General features: G+C 40.5%; 1 protein-coding gene across 1 annotated transcript in view; it reads right to left on the minus strand.

Annotated features, from left to right (window-relative positions):
- Positions 1-26,580, minus strand: part of NDRG3 (NDRG family member 3) — a 61,117-nt gene that overhangs the window by 22,764 nt on the left and 11,773 nt on the right. The window contains exons 2-7 of the mRNA XM_065921947.1: positions 24,298-24,399; positions 15,826-15,861; positions 5,007-5,112; positions 3,624-3,744; positions 1,689-1,751; positions 390-450 (exon numbers count right to left, since the gene is read on the minus strand). Coding sequence (XP_065778019.1) covers positions 390-450; positions 1,689-1,751; positions 3,624-3,744; positions 5,007-5,112; positions 15,826-15,861; positions 24,298-24,354 — 444 coding nt within the window. The 5' untranslated portion in view covers positions 24,355-24,399. The remainder of the gene's footprint in view (positions 1-389; positions 451-1,688; positions 1,752-3,623; positions 3,745-5,006; positions 5,113-15,825; positions 15,862-24,297; positions 24,400-26,580) is intronic.

Raw genomic sequence — 26,580 nt, forward strand, 5'->3', positions numbered from 1 at the left:
TAGTATTTTGGTATGTTTTCTTCCAGTTCTTTCCTATGCCTATGACAAACTTTACCTGCATCTGTATTCTAACCTCTTTGTTAAGGTTGTAATATATGTGAATTATGTATCATAAGCTCGTCTTATAAAATTTTAATGGCTGTAAGAAATTCCACTCTAAATGTTCTCTGAGAGTTATTTTTTATTGATGATATCCTGCCCGCATCTCTTATTTTTTTAGGTGCTAGAAATACAAAACAAGGCTTTATACAAACCAGTGTCTGTGGACAGAATTTATAGAAAAACAGACGTTAAGATCCACGATAGTTCCTTCTCATTTAACACAGCAGTAAGAGCTGTGACCTATGCAGTGCCTCAAGAGTGTTGAGACTAATCCTCCATGTACTTACTGTAAATCTGCTGAGGATGTAAGCTCCAGCTCCAACCCCAATCCCAATGATGCTTTTCAGACTGTAAATGGAACACACCAATATGAATAGGGTTAACTTTTTTGAAGGGAGCATGGCATAATGGAAAGAATACAACTGGATTCAAATGTGGCTCTGATGCTTACTGGATGGAGAATTTGGTTAGGTTTCATTAACTTCCTAAGCCTGGATTCCCTATCTATAAAACAAGGATATGATGACTTCTAAGCTGATTTTAAAGATTATGTGAAATATGACTAAAACATGGGAGTCATCCTTGACAGCTCACTCTCCTATCACCTCCACACTCAACCCATCAGCAAGTCCTATAGTCACCTTCACAGTCCTTCTATCTGCCTTCTCCTACTCCATTCCATCCTCTGGGAGGCATCTAGTGCCAAGCTATCAATATCACTTGCCTGATTGTTGTAATAGTTTAACTGGTCCCTTGCTTTTTCTCTCTTACCCCTCTCTAAACCTGTGGAGATTCTCTCCACAGCTAGTCTTTCTTTTTTTTTAAGGTTCCTTCTGGCAATATTTAATTTATTTATCTTTGGCTGTGCCATGTGGCATGCAGGATCTTAAGTTTCCTGACGAGGGAGCAAACCCGTGCCCCTAATGTTGGAAGCATGGAACCTTCATCACTGGATTGCCAGGGAAGTCTTTCGAGTAATTAAAAGAAAAATGTAAATGGCTTTATTGATGTGCAGTTTATATATCTAGAACGATCATTTTAAAAGACTAAATCAGATAGCACTCCCCTGCATAAGACTCTTCAGTATTTTTCTTTGCCTTTTGATTAAAATCCCGAAGTCTCACCTAGTCTGTCAGATCTGCGAATTCCGGTTCTTATTTTATTTCTCAAATTTCATCTTATGCTTTTCTCCCACTTGCTCACTTGGGTCAGGCCTTTTGGACATATTCCTTCTGTCTGGAACCCTCTTGTCCTGGCTCTCTATTTAGGTAACTTCTTTTTATACTCCAGGTCTTAACCTAAAGGACTCCTTAGAGAGCTATTTCTCAGTTATCCATATCTGGGAGAGTCTGCTTTTATTCTCTATCACACATCCCTACTGATTTCTTCTATAGCATGTAAGCTGTGACTATTTGTTTATTTACCTATTGTTAATTATTTTCCATACCAAAATGTAAGCTTCACACTCCACAAGGGTAGTGACCATACTGTTTTGATTACCATCATAGCACCCAGATCAGACACATAGCAGAAAGTGTTTTTTTGAAAAACAAACACCACATGGAAGAACTGCAGAATGAACTCACTTTAAGTGGGTGAGAACAGGAGGCAGCATTTCGGCCAGCTCATCCATGGTGGGGTACTGGTACCTGAAATCCACAAGGATACCTCCTGAATTGGAATGCACTCACAATTCTCAATCACTAGAACTAGCTAGAAAAGTACAAAGTTCTTGAAAGTGAAAGTAGCTCAGTCGTGTCCAACTCTTTGCAACCCCATGGACTAGTCCATGGAATTCTCCAGGCCAGAGTACTAGAGAGGGTAGCCTTTCCCTTCTCCAGGAGATCTTCCCAATCCAGGGATCAAACCCTGGTCTCCCACATTGCAGGATGACTCTTTAGCAGCTGAGCCACAAGGGAAGCCCACAAAGTTCTTAGGTATTTCTAATCCCCAAATAACCACTTCAGTTGGGGTTCAGGTTCAGTAAACTTCTAGCAGTAAGAGTCAACCCAGGAAGTGGCTTTTGGTCTGCTGCTTATGTCAGGCAGCTAAGTGCAAAAGTAAACAAACCTTTACTGTGCCTAGGGCACATACAGTCACAAATCCTGGGCTCTTATCATGAAGGCTGATTTGTTTCACTTAGGCAGAGAATAACCCAGCTACTTTATTATTTGCTTTTGAATGTGATTCCTGATCTAAGCCACTAGATCCTAAGATGGTCAAGCAAGCCCAAGAATCCAAGAAAAGACCAAGAATCAGACCAAGAATCCAAGAAAAGTAGAGTGTCCACATAAACTGCAGCATCAAAGATGAAAGAGATCTTAAGACAACTTCATACACATGTGGCATTATCTGCTCTACATTTGACAGGGATGTCAGCCTGCCTCTGCTTGAAACAGTTCAAGCATTGGCATGCTTTTGAGCCATTTGTGCATAAAACAGAAAAAAGGAACTGTATCTAAATTTTGCTGGATATAAACTGGTCATTGGCCAATTTGTGTTTAAGGGACAGACATGGCTTGGACATAGTGAATAACAGATTCTGGAGCCAGACTGCCTATGTTAAAATCCCAGCTCTGCTACTTATTTGTTACATAGGCTTGGACAAAGTACATAATATCTTTGGGCCTTAGTATCTTCACCTGTAAAATGGGAATAACAGTAAACCTATCCCATAGGATTTTAAGCATTAAGTGGGTTAAGTATGTAATGCAGTGTTCAAGATTACTGTCTGAGTACAGAGTAAATGTTAGCTGCTATTTGTTTGCAACGGTCTATTCCACAGCAATCATTGGCAAAGGCAGCTCTGGAGATAAGCAAAGAGGGGAAGGATGAGCATTCCACAACTTGTGGTTTCACTCCTCCCCCAAGGTCTCCTCCATAATTACGCTGTCCAGGGAAGAGTCAGGGAGACTCGGGCTCGGCCATGCAAAGCAGATGAGGCTGAGGCTGAGAGCTCCATGTGCACGTTCAGTCAGATGCACCTCCACCTGACACTGCAGCTTCTCTGAGTAAATGATTACACTGATATTCAAATTCCTGTCACCAGACTGAAGGTCAGGCTGGGGACGTGCTCTCAGGAAGCTCAGAGAAATCTGAGTTTGGGTGTTGCGAGTTCCAGGAGAGGACAAAAATGACAGGTTTAAAACAGATGAAGAAAAAAAAAGAAGAAAAAAATAAATAAAAAATAAAACAGATGAAGAAAGGGACAGACAGAAGACAGTAAGAAAAAAAAAAAAAGAAGACACTAAGAAGTGGGTGTTCCAGACATGAATGTCTTGTGATTGGCTCCCATTTATGGAGGGCCATTCCTGGATATGGGAACATACAGTCTTCCTGAATAGACTGTCCATGACAGTTCTCCCAGAGCGAGGAGAGAAAGCAACTGGACGGCTGGTTGACAAGTATAACCTGCAGGCTGTACTAAAACCAGCTTGGAGGGAAGCACGTGGCCAGTGCTCCCACTGGAGCTTTACTCTCTGAGTGCCTGTTTTCCAGAAGGGTCTTGCTTGTGGCCTTACCCAGTTGGGAAGGACGGTGCACCTTCCTGCTGGCCTGGGGCATCCACATGACAGACAGCAAAGTGCTGGGTGATCTCCTGCATGTCCTCAAAGTTAAAGAAGGCATTGAAACAGGATTTATCTGTAAGAGCAAAACACACATAAGTCACAAGCTCTTCATTTCACCTCACTTTTCCTCTATTCAATCAATTCCATATCATCGTCCTCTCTTACCCCTTTTTAACCACTATTTCACTAAGAAGTATCTGAACAATCTGTCTGACTCAAGTTGCCCTAAAGGCTGACTACCAGACATCTCAACGGCTTGAAAAGAACATTTAATTAGTCCTCAATTCTACAGAACATCTACAGAGTGGAAGCCAATCCTGGTGTTTCACAAAACAATCTTATACCCATAACACTGTCATTTTTCATGCATCTTATTCCCTACCTGATACAGAGATACTGACCATATCCCAGGAGCCTGGCTAAAGTGAGTTTCTTGCTGCTTACATTCACCATGTGGAAAACCTCTCGTGGCAAAACTGCTAAGGTGCAGGGAGGGGTTACTGCTTCAATTTCTACTGCTTAAATTCCTTTTCAAAAGCTCCATCACTAGATTGTAACCTCAAATGCAGGTCACCTCTGACAGACAGAGGAGTGCGAAAGAAACACATGTAATGCAGATTCCATGGACCCAGGGCTAGGGCCAGAATCTTACATTACCACCTGAAAGTGAAAGTCAAAGTGAAGTCGTTCAGTCGTGTCCAACTCTTTGTGACCCCGTGGACTGTAGCCTACCAGGCTCCCCCATCCATGGTATTCTCCAGACAAGAATACTGGAGGAGGTTGCCATTTCCTTCTCCAGGGGATCTTCCCGACCCAGGGATTGAACCCGGGTCTCCCGCATTGCAAGCAGACGCTTTAACCTCTGAGCTACCAGGGAAGCCCATATTACCACCTAGAAAGGTCCATTTAGAGTCATCAAGGACAGGCTATAGCAAGAATACTTTCACTAACTCATTGAAGGGCTGATAACAAAGTTAAGCTCAAATTCTGAATTTTCTAACCTGAAATATGAAAAAACCCAGAGTATCAATTAAAAAAAAAACAACAAAAAACTGATTTCAACCCTAATTTCTTAACCAGTCTATCATATATTCTTCAGCCCTTTAGCAGATGTGACACAAAATGAGATATAATCCCAGTATTCCCCAAAATGCACTTAGCTGCATACTTCCCAGGAACTTCAAATCTGCCATTAACACAAGTAGCAATGAGGATAAGGCAGAGAGGAGAAAACATATGTTGTATTAGAATACTGGGGTTTCTTCTGTGTTTTTAAAAAATACACAAAGATTAAGTTTTACAACAAAAAGGAATGGTATAAAATCAAATACATACGATTGAGGCCAATGTCATGGTATGTCAGAATGACTGGTCTGTTTCCCTTCGGCAGGCCTCTGATAGTGACGTGGACCATACCGTGAGTTGTTTCTATATCATGTTCCTGTAACAAGAGAATGTAAAGGTCTCAGCAAGGGCAGAATGGACTGCCCAGGCTGCTGAAGTTTCACGATACCCAATTCACCACTTTTTCCCACTAACTGGGGCAGGACTGAACCATAAGCCTACTAGAGATATACGTTACACAGGATATCCCTACTTTTTAATTCTTTCCAGATAAACAGACAAACAAATGAAGAAAAAAATGCATCTTATCTACAAAGCTCACATTCTTAAGTGGGGGAAGCCAGGGTATCTGCTGAGAATATATTCACAACTGGCTATGGTGAGATCAGCAAGTTGAATAAGAAGCCAGGTTAAGACCTGGAGAAAGGCAAGTGAAGGAAGCAGAAGATATGAAGAAGTTGCTGAGTAAAAAGGTAGAGGTTTCAGATCCTCTAAATGCACGTTCAGCAATTGATAAATTCGGTAGCACCTATGAATGTGTCTATTTAAAATCTCTCCCATTCCCTGGGAGTTGACCTTCTGTGTCATCCATACAGCACAGGAAGCGCTCTTGGCCACCTGGCTTGCAGACTGTAACCTTACGGTTAGTTCACTGGAGTCAGGTGAACATTTGGTCCACGCTAAGTCCTTCTTTAAGAATGTGTAATTGGGAATAAGAGATTCCATCCTTAGTTTGGTTCTTCTCTTGAAAAGAGAAGTAAACTTCGGAGCTTATAATAGGCATTTCTACTGCTCTGATTCCTGATTCCAACTGTGTATGCCATTAAGTTCTGAGACATCTCTGGACTGCCTCTGGTTTAAGCTATTTGTGTGGGTTTTTTCCTTGCATCCCAAAGGATCATAACCAAAGCAATGAGTAAGATGTAGTCAGAGCAGAGCTTAGGAACTGAATAAAGCCAGGACAAGATGCAGTCAGAGGTGCTGGGATAGTGTTAAGAGTGGCTGGATGGAAAATAAAGACTGTAGGAAAAGTAACTGAAATTTATTCTAGTCTTCTTCAATATCTATATTTCTTAAAAATACATCATCATGCCTAGCCTAGTGAATTTTGCTGAAAAGTCTTTACCTATCTCAGGAAGTCTTACGGTAGATGAGATAAACTGTTAGTAAGAATCATAACAAAGGCAAAGGTCTTCCAATCTAACAATAAACCTCAACAGAGCCTTGGTTTCTTCACTCATGTAGGGCAGAGATAAATCTTACACTAGTTGAACATCAGTGCATCTCAAATTATAGGTCCCAGGCTGGAGCAGATATCTCTATCAAATCAAACCACAAATGACTCAGTATTTTTGCTCTTCTCTATTACTGCTTGCTACCTCCCATTCAAAGGCTTGAAAAAGGGAAATAAGAAATGGAGGAGAGAATCAGGTACTGTGAACAGGGTTTAGATGAGGGAATCTAGAGACACAAATTCCTGTTGCTGTATGAGCATTTCTTGCGTGGTGACGTCAGACTTCCTGGAGAAGGGACTGGCAGCTCACTCCAGTATTCTCACCTGGAGAATTCCACAGACAAAGGAACCTGGCAGGCTACAGTCCACCGGGTCACACACAGTCAGACGTGACTGAGAGGCTAACACACAGCGTCAGACTTAGTGAGGAACTGCTCCACCAGGCTCATTCCCTAAACAACTATGCATCTACTGAACCCCTACTACCAGACCGTGGGCTGAGCTCTGGGCACAAAACAGTGAGCAAGACAGATGTGATTCCTGCCCTCACAGAGATTATGTTCTACACGGGAGGCAGACAGAAAACCAACCAACCATAACAACAGCTTGTGAACAGTATTGTGAAAGAAATAAATAGGATGCTCTTAAAGAAAATTGAGGAGGAAGATATTAACTCTATTAGCAGATAGGAAAGTGCAAATTAAATTCAGTACGATGTAATTTCATATATACCAGAATGGCAAAAAATTTTAAGTCATATAATGCTGTTAGCCAAGGTGTAGAGAAATAAGAACTTTCATACACTGTTGGTAGGCTGTAACCAGGAACAGCTACTCTGGAGAATAATTTGGTAACTTCGAGCAAAGTTAAGCAATGTCTACTCTACAGCAGTTTTACTTTTAGATATAATCTAAAGCAATTCTCAAACATACTCAACACACAAAAAGATATGCAGATATATAATGTATATATACATACACACTGCAGCCTTATTTATAATGTCAAAAAACTGAAAGCAGTCTAAATAGTCATCTATAAGGAAACTGAAAGTGAAATTATATATATATTCACATAATGAGATACAGATAAAAATGAATGAACTAGAACTATAAGCACTAATACACAGAGAAAACCTTAAAAAAAACAATGCTGAATAGAAACATGGAAGGATTTGTATATGACATATGATTTACATATGCAGATTTTTATAAAAAGCAACATTGCATAGATTGTATGTTTACATACATAAATTTAAAGTGCATGTTTACAACAGCCAGGACATGGAAGCCACCTAGATGTCCATCAGCAGACAAATGAATAAGAAAGCTGTGGTACATATACACCATGGAATATTACTCAGCTATCAAAAAGAATGCATTTGAATCAGTTCTAATGAGGTGGATGAAACTGGAGCCTATTATACAGAGTGAAGTAAGTCAGAAAGAAAAACATTAATATAATATATTAACACATATATATGGAATTTAGAAAGATGGTAATGATGACCCTATATGCAAGACAGCAAGAGAGACACAGATGTAAAGAACAGACTGTTGGACTCTGTGGGAGAAGGTGAGGGTGTGATGATTTGAGAGAATAGCACTGAAACATGTATATTATCATGTGTGAAATAGATCGCCAGTCCAGGTTCGATGCATGAGACAGGGTGCTCAGGGCTGGTGCACTGGGATGACCCTGAGGGATGGGGTGGGGAGGGAGGTGGGACGGAGGTTCAGGATGGTGAATACATGTACACCCATGGCTGATTCATGTCAATGTATGGCAAAAACCACTATAATATTGTAAAGTAATTAGCCTTCAATAAAAATAATTAATGAAAAAAATAAATTTAAAGTGCAAAAACTTGGAGAAGGAACGTACATTAACTTTAGACTTGATTCCTTCTGGGCAGTGACCTATTCTGAAAGTGAACTTAAGGAGGCTTTGACCTCTCTCATGTCTTACTTCTAGAGAAAGAGTGAAGAGAGAGGGAGAAGCCAGCCCCTGCCAGAGGAGTGACACGACAGGAGAATCCAAACTGAAGAGACTGGGCAACAATCTGTCATCTGACAATCTAGTTGCTGGAGCCTTCTTTCTGTCATATCCAAGCCTTCAGTACAGTTTTGCTTAAGTATTCCAGCTTGGTCTCAGGTATGCTGAGAAGTGAGTAAAAAACAATTTATAGTTTGGCCCTGGGGTTAGCAGGACCTCCCAAGATCTGATAATTAATGGGGATAGTGTGTGCAGGAAAGGTGGGGGGTGGGTGCGAAGTGAAGGGGTAGGGGAAAGTGAGCTGTCAGGGAAGTTCAGATGATGATGAAAAGGGACCTATAACACATGGGGCAAAACAGAACACATTAAAAGTAGACAAGGCAATAGGGCAAAGTAATTACTGTCATCATTTCATAATCTGGATGAAATTCAGAGTTAAAGTTGGCTCACAAAATTTCAACTTTTTAGGGAGATCTCAGCTCCTACCTCCTGGGCTTTATCTGTCAATCCTGTTGCTCCATTTGGAGCAACCCTTGGTTACCAGCATCTCATGGGGTTACTCTTCATTTTCAGAGAAATATGGAAAGAAAGGGGACACTCACCTCCATGTGGAACCGTAAATATATCTTTTGTGACCTTACGTGTGAATGGCTTGAACAAGTCTCTACCTAGAGCTGAGTGTGCAGAGACCCTGGCTATGGAGCTGATTCAATGGTCAGGCCAGGGTGGTGCTGTTGTCACCTTTCCACTTTAGTCAACTATCATCCGCTGCACAGGCTGTTTCTCTAGTTACCCCACCACTCGCCCCAGCATTCTAGAGGGTGTGACTGCACAATGAGAGTGCCTAGTAGGTTCTGGTCACAGATCTTCCCCAGCACTCTGATTACTTACCACCTCCAAGGCTATGCACCTCTTAAGCATGATCTCTTATTCTCCAAGCTTATAAAACAGCCTGAGATCATACTGGTCCCCAAAACACTTCTCCATCCTGGGCTGCCTCTCCCTTTTAGTCAAAGATGTAGATTATCTTTTTAAGACTTTAAGAGTTTAGGTTATTACCATTAGTTGATAATAACCAATATTCACCTTTTTTTCTAAGTCCTTTTCCTTCAGCTCAATGTGCTATCACCAGAGTTACACAATCCGATGTGTCCTACCTCTCTATTTAAATTTTGACCACATCATGCCTGTTAGTGCTTCTTCCTCTCCCTGGCGAGTCTGAAACAGTTTAGGCAAACTTGTAGGACAACATACTTCTAGAAATATCAACATTCTTATTAGTGTGAATTTTTTTCTGTTTCTAATAAGCAGACCTCTCTACGATCCCTGGGTATAGTTTTTGTTATTTATTACATAGGAAATTTTATTTTATTTTATTTTTTTTACATAGGAAATTTTAATATAATACCCCCATTACCTTACCCTGGGTAGTGGTATAAAGTTCATTTGTATGACTTCATTTAATCCCATAGTAAAATAATCTGTCTCCACAATTATTCAGCCTTCTGCCACAAGTAAATGACATTTTCCTTTTTAAAGTTCTATAATATGTTTTCCCTAATTCTAGCCTCAGCTCTCTCCCCTCTTATCTCTCACATCCTTCAGCCTAGTTAAATCAACATTCTTTCAGACGTCTACTTTTACTTTTCAGCTACCCACACTCTCAGAACTCTCACAAATCATGCTCTTCATTTGAAAGCTTTTTTTGCAATATGTCAAGATAAAATCTGTCTTTTTCCTATCTTTTTCAAAGCCAAATCCAATATCTTCTTCAAACAGCCTTAGTAAACAATGAGGAAAGAGAGAGTGAATGACTAACCTACATGCACTAACCCAGAACACCTTCAGAACAAGGACTGTCTAGTCCAGGTAGGAAGAGGACCAGATTTGGCCAACTCAAATACCCCAATCTTTGGCCACAATAGCAGTCCAGGGACGATAGTGTGACCCCCACACACATGACCCATGCCAAACCAACAAGACTCCTCTCCTGGCCTTTTCCATCAAGTTACAGGTAAAGATCTTCTCTCGGGAGTGAGGCTGCTAAGCTGGAAGGATGTGAATTTGGGGCCTTGGTAGCCATCAGGCCCATGCTGTGACAGAGCTTGTCAGAGAAATAGAGACGGGGAAAGGGAACTGAGACTGGTGGTGGTGATAAAAAGGCCTTAGAATCTATCAGGTTCTTTTTTCTCTGCAAATGAAAATAAAGTCACCTCTATCCTGAGAACTTAATAATCAATTTCTCCCTTACCCACCCCCCCACCAAAAATCAGCAAAATCAAACCAACACAGCAGTAATTAACACAACATTGTAAATAAACTATACTTCAATTAAAAAAAAATCAAACCAAAAGGGGTCAGGTGTGCATCTTGAGGGGAGGACCTGTGAACAAAGGCCATCAGAAAGGAAAAGCACAAAGCAGAAGTATGGGTGGGTCGGCAATAATTCTAGTTTTCTGGGGAGTGGGTGGAGTAAACAGTGGGACAGAGGCTGAAAGGGGGATTGGGGCCACACTCACATCCTTTAAGGCAAGGAGAGGAGCATGGAACTGGTCAAGCATTCTAACAGACTATAGCAGGTGGCTGAATCCCAGTTCTTTCCAAACACCTCTTTTCTGCGGAAGCAACTTCCAGTTATTTACCTCACTTAATTCTTATTTTGTAATACTGCCCATTTACCAAGTGATCTGCGAGAGTTTAAAGCTGTTTAAATCCCTTTAGAAGAGGCAGTCACATATATACATCCTCACAGTAGGGTTCTATAAATCAGCCCTCTAAAGAACTACTGCAATTAAACAGCCAGAAAGAAACTACCCAGCCCTCAGTCTGGTCTGGGGTTCTTATCCCAGGAATAGGAACTCCATTCTTGTGAGTGCACTCCATTATCAGCATCTTCTACAGGAATATATATCCTGGAAGACAGCAGCTTTTCACTCTCCATTAATATTTATTGAGTGCCCCTCTGATGCAAGTGGAAGGCAACTTGACAAGATATGCCAAGAGCCTTAAGTGTGTTCATTCCAAGAATCCATCTAAAGAAATAATCCAACATGTATATAAATTTTATGCATAAAAATGTTTAATGAACTGAACAAATTATAATAACTGAACATACTATAAGGAATCTAATTTCCAAAAATAATGGAATAGTTAAGTCATGGGGTAGCTATATGAGGATATAACAGTCAGCCATTAGAGCTGGTTTTTTTTTTTTCTTTTTGGCTGTGCCATGTGGCTTGCAGGATCTTAGTTCCCTGACCAGGGATTAAACACAGGCCCACGTAATGAAAGTGCCATGTCCTAACCACTGGATTGCCAGGGAATTCCCCATTAAAGACTGTTTTTATGAGAGTTTAAAAATGATATAGAAATGGGATTGTGTTCTAATATTAAGTCACAAAAGGAAATATATAACTGTACATCCAGTGTGACCAATCAAATAAATTTTAAAAATTATTAAAAAAACTATATACACACAAACATATCTCAAACTAAACACAGCAACATGGCTGTCCCTGGGTTCTCAGATTTTGAGTTTTTCTCTAGTTACTTCATAATTCTCTGTGCTCTCCAACTCTTCAACTATGAGCATGTACTCTTTCGATAACCAGAATACAAAAGTGAAAACTGGGAAGAAATATAACAAAATACAGCTATCTCTAGGTAACAGGATTATAGATCACCTTTAGTTTTACACTGTTCTGAATTTTCTAAATTTGACTATATACAAGAATTGTTTTTAAACATAGAGCATATTTACTCATGTGATATGCACACATTAAACACTACACATGAAGTTTTAGAAATATGTGAGAAATAATGATATTTACACAAACACAGTGATTATAACTTCATAATAACTGTGTGTGCACATGTGGAAATGTCCATGGAGAGAGTTGTTTAAAAATGAAAAACAGTTTTGTGTACTTTTTTGTAAAATTAAACATTGATTCCCCCCCACAACATTTTATCATGGGAACTTTCAACCATACACCTAAGCTGAAAGAATTTACAGTGAACATCTGTATACCCCCAACCTGGAGTCTACCATTAATATTTTACTATACTCAATTATCATGCATCTATCCAACCTATATCCATCTTACTAATCCTGTTTTTAAAGTTGAGGTATAGTTGATTTACAATATTATATTAGCTTCAGGTGTACACCATAGTGATCCAAAATTCTTATAGATTATATTCCATTTAAAATTTTTATAAAATACTGGTTATATTTCCTGTGCTGTATAATATATCCTTGTAGCTTATTTATCTTATATATAGTAAGATATATAAATTTGTGCCTCTTAATTAAAATTCCTAGTATAATTTTTTTGAAGGCAATCTATCACATGCACAAAGAAGCTATAGCATTTGTCTTTGTTCTAATTTCAAATTTTTAAACATTCTCACAAGCAGAAGACAATTAAACAGCACCAAAGTAGATAATTAACAATAAGTCTGTTGACTCACTGTTTCAACTGGCAATAGGTTTTCTCCTTTCACATCAATTCCGAGAACTGTCACCTCTAATCACCCCTCCCCTCATTACTTAGATCTCAGTATAACTGCTATTTGCCTCAAGGAAGCTGTATAGTACTGAAGTCACTAGGACAATCAAGGAACCAAAAGAAATGGTACGATTTTAATTATATTTTCAATTATTGGGGGGAACGGAAGCATGTAGTTGGGACTAGTAAAGAAAACAGAAGAATAAAAGACAGTTCAGATTGAAGTTATGAGCTTAGTTGTGATGCTAAGATAACTTCCTTGAATATCATCAAATTCAGTAAAGATTTTTCTAAGGCAAGACAGATCAGAGGAACTTGCTTCATCAGCTAGTCCCATGCCACAGTTATGCTAAAGAGCAACACCGAAAAAATAAATAAATAAATAAAGAGCAACACCGATGCCAAGGCTCAATGTAACAATGCTGGCTTTAGATCTATTCTTTGTCTCCTAAGAATGCCCAGTGGTTTCCAAAAAGCCTTCAGGTATACCATGCCACTCTACAGATGTCTCACGTCACAGTTCTACCTCCAAGGCCTTCTATCACCGGTAGCCAAACTCCTGACCCAAACACCCCCAGTCTCCAGAATACCACATACGCCTTTAACAAAGAGCCAGGTGAGAATGAAGTGTATTCATGAGTGCTGAGGAGAAAAAAAGAAGGGCCTCTGACTTTTTCTTCTTTAGAACACAGAGAACCTGGACGTTCATAACCACTGACAGTGACATACACTTGCCATCATTCTATTTGTATCAGAACTGAACTAAAGTTATATTTAATGAGGCCAGAACATGCTGTTATATTAAAGTTTCACCCAAAATACAAAGAATTTTTGTCAGACTCTTTTTAAGCTGTAGTATTAAAAAGTAGTTGATAATATAATTTCTAAAACTCAATTTCATTTATACCTAAGTATATTTATATGTGAGAAAAATCCTAAAGGATATACACCAAAATATTAACAGTGGTGAATAACAAGTGATTTTTATTTCTTTACCTTTTGGTATTTTTATATCATTTTGTTATAAGCACACAATTTTTTAATATTCTGATTTAGGGGTGTGTCCAATTTGATGAAAATAGAAGCTTTCACATTTTGTTTATTTATTTTTTTTGTTAATTGTGTATTTATTGAGAGACTATTTCTCACCCCAGATAGTCATAGTTTCATAGTTCAGGAACACAGGAAAGTGACAAACTTCCATGGAACTCAACCCAAGAAATTCTTTATATTCCAAATCACTTTGCACTCTGAAAAATACCAGCCTTCCTCATCTCCTCAAAATCTTTCATGGAATCATAATTTCTGTAGAAATCTGCATATGCCTTCTTTCTTCATTCAGCCACAGCAAACTTATAGAAAGTTGCAAACCCCAGGGAGACCATGAATGCTCCAACAATATGAAATCACAGACGTTTGGCCAGGAGGTCACGCATCTGAGGTTTTGCCAAAGCAGTGGACATGGTAGTTCTCCTCAGCGGCTCAATCGCAACGTCCTTCCAGGCTCAGTTTTCACATTTTAAAAGTAGAAAAATATACACTATTTCTGGAATTTTCACCTTGAATTTTACTATTACCCTCTCTTCAAATGATCTCCTTCTAGGTAAACTATATCAAATACTAAGAGTAATGCAACTCAATTAGTTCAACCTAGGAGCTAAACCATAACTGAAGTTAGATCAAAAGATCGAATTAAAAACAACTAAACCAAAACTTGACTGCCACCATTTACCAAAAAATAATATGGCTTTTTGTTTTTGAGTAAAGAGTCTATAACAAAAGATTTCCTAACAGCAGCAGGCTGATTATGTGGTATACATAAAGTATACCAAACAGGCACAGTAAGAAGTCTTTGGCACTGGGATTTAAAAATCCGTAACAATGCTATGGAGCCTGCCCCTTCCAAAGCAAGTCTCAGTCTCATTTATCTGGCTAAGGAAGCTCAGCTTTATACACAGTGCAACTCCTTGCCACATCTCCGCTCTGGACATTGCCAGGTGAGAACGAATGGGCGATGGATTCAGAACAAAGTGGGGTTTTCAACTTCAATTCCACTCATGGCAATTTATAAAACCTGATTCTTAATTTCCTCATCTCTGATAAAAACCACCTTTTGATATTGCTCCAAGGATTAGAGAAATGTATGTTTAGTATCTATAGTAGGTACCCAATAAATTATTACAATGTAACTGGGTTGCCTATGAGGCAGATGTTAGTTTCTCCTTTTGATGTTAATGCTAATATGGAGCGATTCCACTGTACTTAACATCAAATGCATACCTGAAAATGATGATTTGCCTGTGGGTGTGCGAGTTGGCTGAACCCTGGACACAGGGAAGCTGCCTTCCCTGCACCTTCCATTCCTGCTTAGTACACTCTGAGTCTCCTTTGTGTTGCCTCTGACAGCCACTTACCACATCTACCCCAAAAGTAGGAGAGTCAGGCTGTCTGGGTTTGTAAGGTATCCATTTCCCTGTATTTATTCCTTCTTCCCATTTCTTTCAGGGCTAGTTAACAGATAAAAGTAGGAAGATGGAACTGCTAGTTTACTTTATGGATTTTCAAATTAGCAACAGAGCTACAGGCAAAAGCAGTCTAAGACGAACTACCATTTAGGAAAATACTAATGAGTCAGGTTGAATTTTGTGTTTCCAGAGATACAGCCAAGAGACATCTGCTTTTTGTATTAATAACACTAAATCTTTCTTTTAGAACAGGTTTTGTTGTTAGTAAAGTCTCCCCTCCAAATTGACCGTCCCCAACCTTCTCTGCTGTGAGGTGACAATCATATGGCACTCGTGATTACAGTTTCAAATATCAATTTGAGGAAAGGAGATCTTAATTGTAAAAAGACAGCTCCACCCAATAACCTACAACCATAGGGACCTGGCAAGCAATTTTTGAACACAATAGCAAATCATTTTAAATAAACTTGATCCAGTGATCAAAAGAACACGAAAGAATCATGATCAGCTATGAAGAGAGATCCACCTCTACAAGACCACCAGCACAGGTAGGGAAGCACTGCAGAGATCCTGTACACAGCCCTCCTTGGTGCTTGTACAGTCCTTACCTGACAGTCAAAGTCCTGGAAGTTTCGTGTACCATTCTGTCAACAGAAGGCAGAAAACACAGTCAGTTTCCCCATGTGGTTTCCCCAAATGTGCAGCAAATTCAGTTCACAGTGAAAGCAGTGCATGTGCAGCCTCTTGGTTGCCATAAAACTAAAATGGTTCTTCTCATCAATAGGCTTCAGAGGCAACGCATGTCAGTAAAAGGGGAGTCTTTAGTGATGGGGTTACACTTTGGCAGGCTTCCCATGAAGATGAAGGAAAAGAGTCTGGTTTCCTAGTAAAGCTTGTAAGTTGTCTCCCTACCTAAGGAGAGCAGGGAGAGCTTGTGGGAAGAGAGAAAACATGGATCAGAGTCTGAGAACACATTCACAATCCACATGGGAGGTACGTGGGAGGAAAGGAGCTGGAGGCCAACTCTGACAGGAGCCAGCGTGCCCAGGACAAGGAAGCAAAGAAAGGATGAAGACGAAAACAAAGATACAGACGGGTCAGGAATGAAAGATCTGAAATTTAACAAGGAAGAAAGGCAGTGTCACTGAGGGAGGGAAACAGATAAAACGGAGTTCCTCATACACTGGTATATTCTAGGACACTGCTAACAGGATAAAGGACAAACCACTGAATTGTTTAAAAAGTAGGACATAGTCAAAAGATCCAAGGAGAATTCACCAAGCTTCTAAGAAGAGATTGTATCATAGTAAGGTTGGATTGCCCCAAAAAATCAATGGTAATGACTCAGAGGCATTTCTGTAATATTTCAGATGCCAGAAGTGCAAGAGTATGACATAAGAGTATAAAAAGGGTAAATGAGTGATGTCTTTGGGAGAAAAAAAACCCTTCTGACTCATAAAGTAAAAGCTCCTTCCAAACCTCATTACCTTCATTATTCAGAAACTGTTATATCCGTCCACCTTCCAGAAGGTGTGGAGCTATAATGATAATAAGCACCTTATCCAAAGCTGCCCCTTCAGAGAAGATCAAGGTCTCTGATGCCAAAGGAGTACTAAGCAATCCCATCTCCTGTCAAGAAGATCCTCTTAGAAACAGTTCTGTGTCCTACCACTCACACTGCTGGCAGGACAAAACAGAGGTTAAAAGCACAGCCCAGCCTGGTAAAGAAACAACAACAACAACAAAAAAAGCCACCCAAAGAAACAAACTGTCCTCCCTTGAGAGGAACTAGTGGAGGCAGCTGGGATGATGCTCAGCACTCTTCAATACGGCAGCCAATAGCCACAGCTGCCAATTTAAACTAAAATTTAAAATTTTGTCTCACTGTCACATTAGCTGCATTTCAAATGCTCAGCACGCACGTGTGGCCGTTGGCTACCGTATTACTGGGCAGTGCAGATACAGAACATTTCCTTTGACTGCAGAAACTTCTAGTGGACAGGGTTGATCTAGACAGCTTTTGAAGGAATAAGATTATGGATGAGCAGCCCTCATCTCTCTACCAGTGGCAGTAAAGTCACAACAGATTACCAATCACAGAGAGACTATTGATGACACTGAGAAAAGGAGAGAGTGGTGGAGACAGCTAGCCCGAGGTATTAGTCCCGGCACAAAACCAAGTTCACAAAATAAAGTTTGATGCAGTCACAGCAAGGAGAAACAACTACGATGCCATGCAGACAGCACGTTCCCATGGAATGCTGCCATTGGCAAAAAGGATCATAGTGTTCCACGGCCCCCACTGGCCCCACACAACTCGTGAGACCTCCTTCAGAGAAGTCACTGTACTTAATTTCTAGTTTGACTGTGAGAAGCAGAAGGGAAGGCCGTCTCAGGGACTAGGGTGGATCGTTGTAGTAGGATATAAATGACCAGCCAGTGAGTCCCAGTCCCTGATTCAACTTGCACCCTCCACCACATTCAGCAGAGGGCCAGGTGTAAGTCAGGTACTTGGTGGATATTTATAAAAGGAATAAGCCAATGTAATAAAATTAAATACTGACAAGTTTCTGTTAAGATTTTGGCCAAAAACACCAGAAAAATTCCACTGCATCCCAGACATTAAATAAAAATATAGACTACAAAAGAGTCGTCCAAGTTTGACCTCAACTATATTAAAATATGCTCCAAAAGAGACTAGAAGAAAAATACCCAAACATTAACAATAGCAACTATTTCAGAAGAGAAAGATTATGGGTGATTACACTTCTCTTGAAACTTTTCTACAATGAGCATGTACTTCTCACCTTTTGCAATGAAGAAAAAGAATGATTTGGTTTGGCACAAAAAATATGTCTATAACTTAGTATTTTGTAATATATGATTTAAAGATTCATTTAATCTTTTCAGGAATAATCTATAATGATATCAAAACAGACAGACCACATTACAGCTTCAATCTTACTGGGCTCCCAGAGTTTCCCTTAGAGATTATTTAGAAAGCTTAGGGAAAATCACTCCAGTCTGAACTAAAATCTTGGTCCTGGAACACAGACACACAAATTCTGATGAACAATTTGAGAAGCAGCTGTCGCTGTATGCATGAATTCCTTTCTTCCCTATCTTGTGATCACAGTCAAGAAGCATTTTGTGAGGCTGAAGCTTGAGATGAGCACAAAGGGAAATGCCAAAAGCAGAAAGATGCGATTCTCTCCTGAAACCAAAGTGATCTTTGTTGAGAACCTAGCAAGAAAACAGTTGCACATTCTTTATGCAATGTTCACCTCCCAAAGAAAAGATACTAGTAATCAGAGGAAGACTAACACTTGTTTTCTTGGCTTTTTTTTTTTTTAAAGATGTCAGATCCTCTTGGAGTCTGGCTTCAGGCTTCATGAGTGATCATGCATCTTGAAGAAAGGATATGACTGGGTCAGTCTGACCGTGTTTGGTGCCCAGATTTTCTGAGCAAAGATCATTAGCTGGTCCCCTAGTGATCTGAGTGTGGTCAACCAAAGCCAAATTCTCTGAACTCATTAAAAATTCAACACTGCTCACTAGATAGATTCTGGAAGGGATAAGACCTCCCTGGGGCACTTCCCTGGGGATTTATTTGTCTCTGATATTTGCAGTGCAGGGTTCCACTCCAACAAAACTTTCAGAAGTTTCAGGCTCTGGGTTCTTTTTTATTTTGTCCCTTTTGAATATAGCATTAATTCCATGTTCAGCGAGATTCTTGCACTAAGCAGACTTACGTAGCAGAAAGGGATTCAAGATAATAAGTTAAAACAATAGAATAATGTAGGGGAAGAGGAAAAAAAGGAAAAATCAAGGAAAAAGAGAAATCATAACTGAAAGTCGCAGTCAAGGTAGAAGCCAGCTAAGGGGCATGTTTCTTGGTGGAGGCTCTAGGCCAAGTGCAGAAGGTAAATGAAAGAGCTCAAGAAAGTAAATTTTAAAAAAGTAATTCTCTCAGTTCAAGCCTGGAGAAGAGGCAAAAAGCAACTGAGAATCTATCAGTGTATGAAGGCAAGTATGAGAAAAGGGGGGAAGGCAAGGAGAAAAATTTAAGAATCAAGTAACTGCTGGACAGTTAATAGAAATATAACTGGACAGAAGAGAAACATACTTTCCCACTATTAGATCTAGTTAAGATCAACATATAGTTTCAAAAGACAGAAAGCAACAGATAAAACATAAGAAAGACCTCAGGACCAGCTACCAACAGGAGGAGATTTGGGGCAAATTGACCTGTTTAGTGACCTTGATGTGGGGTGCAGTGTCTGACTCACTACTCTATTCCCAGTTCTGGCACTTAGTAAAAGCAATAAACATCATTCTGGAAGAGATATGAGCATCTCAAAATAGAGATACTCAATTTGAGTAAGAAATGAATTCCAAAGAGGAAGAGTGACATGCAACTGATGAGCTTGGAACTAAGATACAGTTGTTAAAACAGGAAAAGTTTTGGAAACAAGCAGATTAAAGACTGCCAAAGAGAATAAAATATGGCCTGTCTACTCAGAAAGAAAAGGACAATAACTCTTATCAACAGAAAGTAGAAAGATGGGAAATTGTACAAGCAATGTATTAATAGCACTTTATTAATACTTAATACTAATTTTACTAATATTAATACTATTAATATTAATTAATAGCACTTTCATTAAATACTCTTTAATGAAAATGTCAATAAATCTGTGTTGCTGTTGTTTTTAAAGAAACTTCGGAGGGCATGGGGTGGCGGGGAGGTTCAGGAAGGAGGGGCTATATGTATACTTATGGGTGATTCACGTTGTTTGGTAGAAATCCACACAACACTGTAGAGCAATTATCCTCCAATTAAAAATAAATTAAAAGCCAAAAAGAACAACCTCTGCCTGTCTCTGCTGCCCTGGAGATGACTGAAATGCTCATCCCTCGGTTCTTCTGCCTTTCCTCTTATAACATCCTCCCTACCTTCTCTTATGTTTCCAGTCACCAGTAGAGAGTCTACCTCATTTTCTACTGTAACAACCGAAACAAATTCATAACTTGTTCCTGTCCCCCCAATGAATATTTATTCCCCTTCTTGGCAGGTCCCCAGTTCTGCTGAAGCCAACTGTGGTCTCCTATTTATTTTCTCAAGTCTGGTCTTTGGCTTTCACAGGCTCAGCAGTATCTGAACTGAAGGTAGGTAATGGAAGGCAGGGAACATGAAGCACAAATTGGGGAGCTCTCTTGCTTATACAGGTCTGCGGAGGTGGGGGGGAAGAGGTTGGAACAACCAGCTACAAGAGGCAGCAGGTGGTGGGAAGAACCTGAGACCCCCTGACCCAGGCTGAAGTCAACATCCGTGGAGTCTGGTCCTGGCTTCACCACCTCACTAGACACCAGCACTGGACAAGTCATATAATTTCTCTGAGCCTCATCTATAAAATGGAGTTAAAAATACCTTTAACTACTTCCTTCACAAGAAGTTAGGAGATTCAAATTAGATAGTACTTGTGAAAATGCTCTGAAAATGGTTAAATGCTATTTAAAAAAAAATCATTTCATATAATTCTGTCTCAAAAAAAAAAAAAACCCACACAGAAGTGCTGGCAGGTGCTTCTTTTCATCACTGGAGCCAAAACAAGCACGGCAAAATTACCCACTTCTTCATAATTCTGAGCCATAGACAAAATCACAGGCATACTAAAATTAAATGGGAAAAGTACCAACAAATGACAAGAAAAAAGTTAACATAAGCCTCGCTTAAAGCTATTTTGAGAATGCTTCCTTATACTCAGCTCAGGATAAATTTCTGCATTTCAGGCTGGGTCTAGACTCCCTTTAGCTCCCTGAAACCTGGAAGGGCACAACAATGTCTCTGACTAAGAATGTATCTAGGAGGAGAATGGACAGAAAGATGATGTGAAATGATATGAACCTCCAGGTTTCTGCTTACAGAGAGAGGGCAAGCCTCAGAGGTGACGTCAGAACTTCTGCAGGGTGAACACAGCGGCAAGGCCGCGGGCTGCGCAGCAGGAAAAGTTTGGGTTTCAATCCTGGCTCTGCCACTTCCTGGCTGGGCAGGCCTTAGAGTCAGAGGTTCATCTACTAAGTGAGGAAGACGATCTATTTCAAAGGAATGTTCTTATGATTAAAAGAGAGAAGGTATGTAAAGCACCCAGCAAATAACTGCAGGATAGGCTATTAGGCAAAAATAAAACCTCCCTGAAAACTAAAAGCTCTAAGACTTCTTTTCCTATTCAAATCTGGAAGCTTATACCCTACCGGCAGTGGTTCTCAACTGGGGAGACTCTGACCCCCAGGAGACATCTGATATTGGTTGGGGACAAGTTTGGTTGTCATGACTGGAAGATGCTACTGGCATCTAGCGGGCAGAGAGGCCAAGGATGCTGTTAAACACCCTACAATGAACAGGGCACCCTCCCACAACAAAATATTTATAGTGCCAAGATCAAGAAACCCTGTCCTACAGCACGTGTTCCTGGGTACACAACCTGAGTAAGCTACTTCACCTTTCTTAGCCCTCATCCTCATCAGCAATATGAGAATGAACTGATCTGTGTGTCCTAAATCACCAAGCCTTTGGGAGGACCAAATGAAATAACGGACGAGAAGCACTACTGTCATTATACCTTTCAAAATGTATGCAAAAGCATCCACTTATTGAGCAAAGGCAGAGCACTGATATGCTGGGGAGTAGGGGGTGGAATGGGGTAGAAGGCTTTGTTTGGGAATGACAGCATCTGAAGAGGGCCTATTGCCAATCTACTTCTATAAAGCTTGGCTGGAGCAGGGGGAGTGCTCATGAATAGTGATGGGCTAGGAGCACTTCCCAGGGAGACAGAGGAGTGAGATGGAGCGTGGGAAGTGGGTAGGGACAGCACAGGCATATCAAAGAAGAGTTAACAGATGTTAGGAAGTGAGACACTGCTTGGTATCTTAGACTGCTCAGGCTGCGTGAATGGCTTATACAACAAAAATTTATCTTCTCACAGTTCTGGAGCCTGGAAGTCCAAGATCAAGGTTCCAGCAGGGTTTGGTTTTTGGTGAGAGTTCCATTCTTGGCTTGCAGATGGCTGCCATCCATGTTTCCTCATCTGTCCAGGGGTGGAGGTAGAGGGTGTATCTCTCTTTCCCTCTCCCTCACTTTTCTTATAAGGCCATCAATTCTATCAGATTAGGGCTCTACCACATGACCTCATTTAACCTTAGTCACCTCCTTAAAGCCCGTATCTCCAGTATAGTCACATGGGAGGCTAGTGCTTCAACATATGAATTTTAGGGGAGGAGACATAATTCTGTTCATAGCACTTGGGCACACATCAGACACAGCCAGGGAATCATTAGAGCCTCAGAGATGAGGACCCAAACATTAATCCAACGTTTTGCTGCAGTTACAGTCACAGAATCTTTTCTTTTCCAGCTGCCTTCTCTATGAGACATCCAGTCAATTAACTCCTGCAATTCTTCATGTAGGTGCTTCAGGCATCCTGTGGACTTCCAAGGTCAGGGAAGACTCCTCCTCTTACCTGGGCCCCAGTCCTCAAATGTCTGAGATCCATCAGGTCATAGGCTTCCAACACTGGCTAATCAGAATCACTTTAGGCATGGTTCTCAATTTTTGGATGCTTTTATAAACATTCACCCCAGACCAATTCAATCATAATCTCTGGATTGATTATTGGTTATTTTAGGCATTGGTTATTTTTAAATCTCCCCAAGTAACTCCAATAAGCAGCCAAGGCTGAGAATCAGTGATCATAGAGGGGTGTGCGTGCCCTGTCCCCATCCCCTCAGATTCCAATTTAGTTGTTCTAGAGTGGGGACCCAGGAATCTGTATTTTTAAACAAGTCCCTAGCTGATTCTGGTGATCACTCAGGTTTACGATACGTTTCTAAGTTCCTGAAGCTAAACTGCGTATCCCTACCTGCTTTGTAACTATTCATTTCTGTGGCTGTACATAAGCGTTACAGATACAGATTCTACTTCCTTCCTCCTTTTCGTGGCCCATCATTTGGGGACAGCCCTTCACATGCACCAAAATTCAGTACTTAAAGGAGAGTTTTCTGAAAACATGAAGGGAAGCAACAAAAGAAGCCAAATAAGGGATTAAAAAGTGTGCAGCTTGCCAAGGGGGAAAGCAAGAGATCTGACGAAAGATAGAGGAAGGGGTGGGAACAGGGGGAGAGACAAGGTCACAGGGACAAGAATGGGGTTGACAGGTTTCAAGAGCAAATTAGTGAACACAGAATAAGTCAACAGCCCTAAAAGCTATAGGTGAAGGGCCCTGCTTTGGGCAAAAAAAGATTAACAAGCAACAGCATCTTCTGGTATAGCCCCCATTGGCATTCTGACCCTACCCACATCTACCCTGACTTTCTATCAATACTTCCCCAGGAAAGGATGCCATGAGCTCATCCATACCAAGAGTAATTTAATAGGGGACAATGACAATACATCAAAAGAACAGGACTTAAAAGAAGGAATTTCAGGCACACTTACTGAATGGAGAGGGAGAAGAGAGAGGATAAACCTTCCTTAGCTTTTTGGTAACTCTTATCATCACAGCACTCTTTACCTGCTGAATCCTGGTGACTGTTAACTATGATGCTCACTGTGTATTCTCTGACATGAACGGAAAAATGAGGTATATTACCAACACCCAGGCACCCTTGATGAAAACCTCAACGTAGACAGAGAGGTCACATCACAGACTGGACAAACCTTACGGAGAGCACCGCAGCCTGTGTGCATTACCAGCCATGGATGCTAAGTTTTCCTTATAGAAATTGAAAGTCATGATACCTGGATTCTAAAGCAAACCCCAGTCTCATACTTTCTGCTTAACATCTCTATCTGTAGAACAGGAACATGTCAAGGATAATCTGACTGAATCTGGCTGGTGGAAACAAAAGTAGGAAGAAAGAGAGGAAAGACATCAAGAAGGTTAAGAAATATATTTTTTAAAGTTTTCTCCCCACAGAAAGTCAAGATAAATATGTTTTTAGTTACTATTCAGATGATATAGAAAATAAACTAATCACAAAGAAAGGACTTACATATATTTAGTGACAACAGCAGTCTTTACCTTATCATTTAGAAGTGGTTTGATCTCTGTGAGTTGAACATCCTGGAGTTCATCCATGAGGACAGATCAGAGTGGAGGATTCTCAAGAATAAATCAGTAACTCTGAAACAGAAATGGAGAAAAAGGCTTAAGACTAGGAGTTGGAAAAAAAAAAAAGACTAGGAGTTGGAAACATAATGGTCACAATACACCCATTCATTCAAATATCAGAGCTTAGTATGTGTCATGTACTGCTCAGGGTGCTGAAGACACAGTAAACTAGATACTTATGGCTAACAGACTCTAACATGGCCTCTGTGATCTCTGTACCTCTTGGCACACACACCCAAGCATAACCTCCCAACCCACCAAATGCGTGTGGTGGGGGGGGACCCATGGCTTGTTTTTAACCATTAGAATATGGCAAAAGTGATGGAAAGTACATGAGTATCTGTATATGATTACATTACATAATATTTTAATATCTGTCTTGCAAAGAGACACAGGCCCCCTGCCAGCTTTAAAGAAGCAGGTTGTAAATGTGTTGTCCTCTGAAAAAAAAGAAAAAAAAGCAGGTTGGCATGTTGTAAGATGGCCACGTGGCAAGAAACAGCCTCCAGTCAAAACAGCAAGAAACTGGGACCTTCAGCCCAACCATGTGCAAGGAACTGAAGGCTGTCAACAACGACGTGGGCCTGGAAGTGGATCCTTCCCCAAGTGCGCTTTGCCCTGACCAGCACCTCGACTACAGCCTTGCAGAGAAGCCAGGCAACCCATGTCAGAGTCCCAACCCCCTGAAACTGAGATAATAAATGTGTGTTATAAACCACTAAGTTTGCAGTAATATTTTTATGCAGCAACAGATAATTAATACAATAGTCTTTGCCCACATGGAGAATTCATTTCAGTTACTGGAGATATATAACTAAGAAAACAACATGCTCAGATTTACAATTTAGAAAGCAACAGTTTGGAGGGTGGATTAAGGGAGAACAAAAATTGAAGGTTAGCGCTGTAGCCCAACATAAACAGAGAGATGAACCAAAGCTAAACTCACTAGCCTTCACTTGGGGAATCACAACAGTAGAGGCAGAGTATGGCAGCCAGCCTCCACAAAGGCCTCCAAGAGCCTGCTCCCCAGTTCCTGACCCCAGACCATGAAACATAATAAATAACTTTGTTTTGGAGTGATTAGTTACATAGTGAGAGATAACTAAGACCAAAAGGGAGAAGTTGGGGAAAGGTGTGGAGTAAAGAGGCACAGATTTCATCTTGGAAGCTATGGGGAGAGACTGCAAATACTGGATACAAGTGATTCCCACCCAGACTTCAAAGCTCTAGGCTTCATCTCTTCTGCCTTGGCCTTGCAGGAAAAATGCTAATTCAACGATTTGGGAATTCAGACATTCAACAACCATTTATTGAGTTCCCACTGTGCAAAGCATTATGGACAACAGAAATAAGGTCCCTGCCTCCTACAAGTTTATTAGTAGAGATGACCCCCATCTATAAAGTTACCTACAAAATGAGAAATAAAGGGTCAGAGGAGTTCAAAGGAGGAGCAATTACTTCTGATTGATGGGAATCATTTACAATATATTAATCTATCAATCAATTTTTCTGTTTTTCCCTCCAGAAATAGGATATATGGCTTTGACTTAGCTATGGAGAGGGTCTGTGTTGCACATTACCTCTTAGGTATTAATGACCAATACACCAAAATGAATCCTGCTTTCAACTATGCCTATATTTGCTGGTGTTTTACAGTTGCTCAGTTGTATCTGATCCTTTGCAACCCCATGGACTGGAGCACACTAGTCCTTTACTATCTCCTGGAGTTTGCTCAAACCCATGTCCATTGAGTCAATGATGCCATCCAACCATCTCATCTTCTGTCGTCCTTCTCCTCCTGCCCTCCATCTTTCCCAGCATCAGGGTCTTTTCCAATGAGTCAGCTCTTTGCATCAGGTGGCCAAAGTACTGGAGCTTCAGCTTCCATCAGCCTGTCCAGTGAACTATTCCTTTCCTTTAGGCTAACAAAAGCTCTTCTACCATTATTTTGAAGAACCCTGAGGGTGCCAAAGGGACCACTGCTGAAACCATGGATCCCACACACCAACCATGAGGACCCAAACATTTGTGTCACTGCAAGAGCACAAGCCCGGTATTCACCCTCCCTCTAGGATGTGGGTCTTTCCTCAGATCCCAGGTACCCTATACCCTTGACTGAGCTACCGAATGCCCAGAATTTTTATTTTATTTTCCTATCAGTCACACTTCAAAAGGAGATGAGATAGCATGAAC

Source organism: Muntiacus reevesi, chromosome 2 (genome assembly GCF_963930625.1).
Source record: "Muntiacus reevesi chromosome 2, mMunRee1.1, whole genome shotgun sequence".
Classification (NCBI taxonomy): domain Eukaryota; kingdom Metazoa; phylum Chordata; class Mammalia; order Artiodactyla; family Cervidae; genus Muntiacus; species Muntiacus reevesi.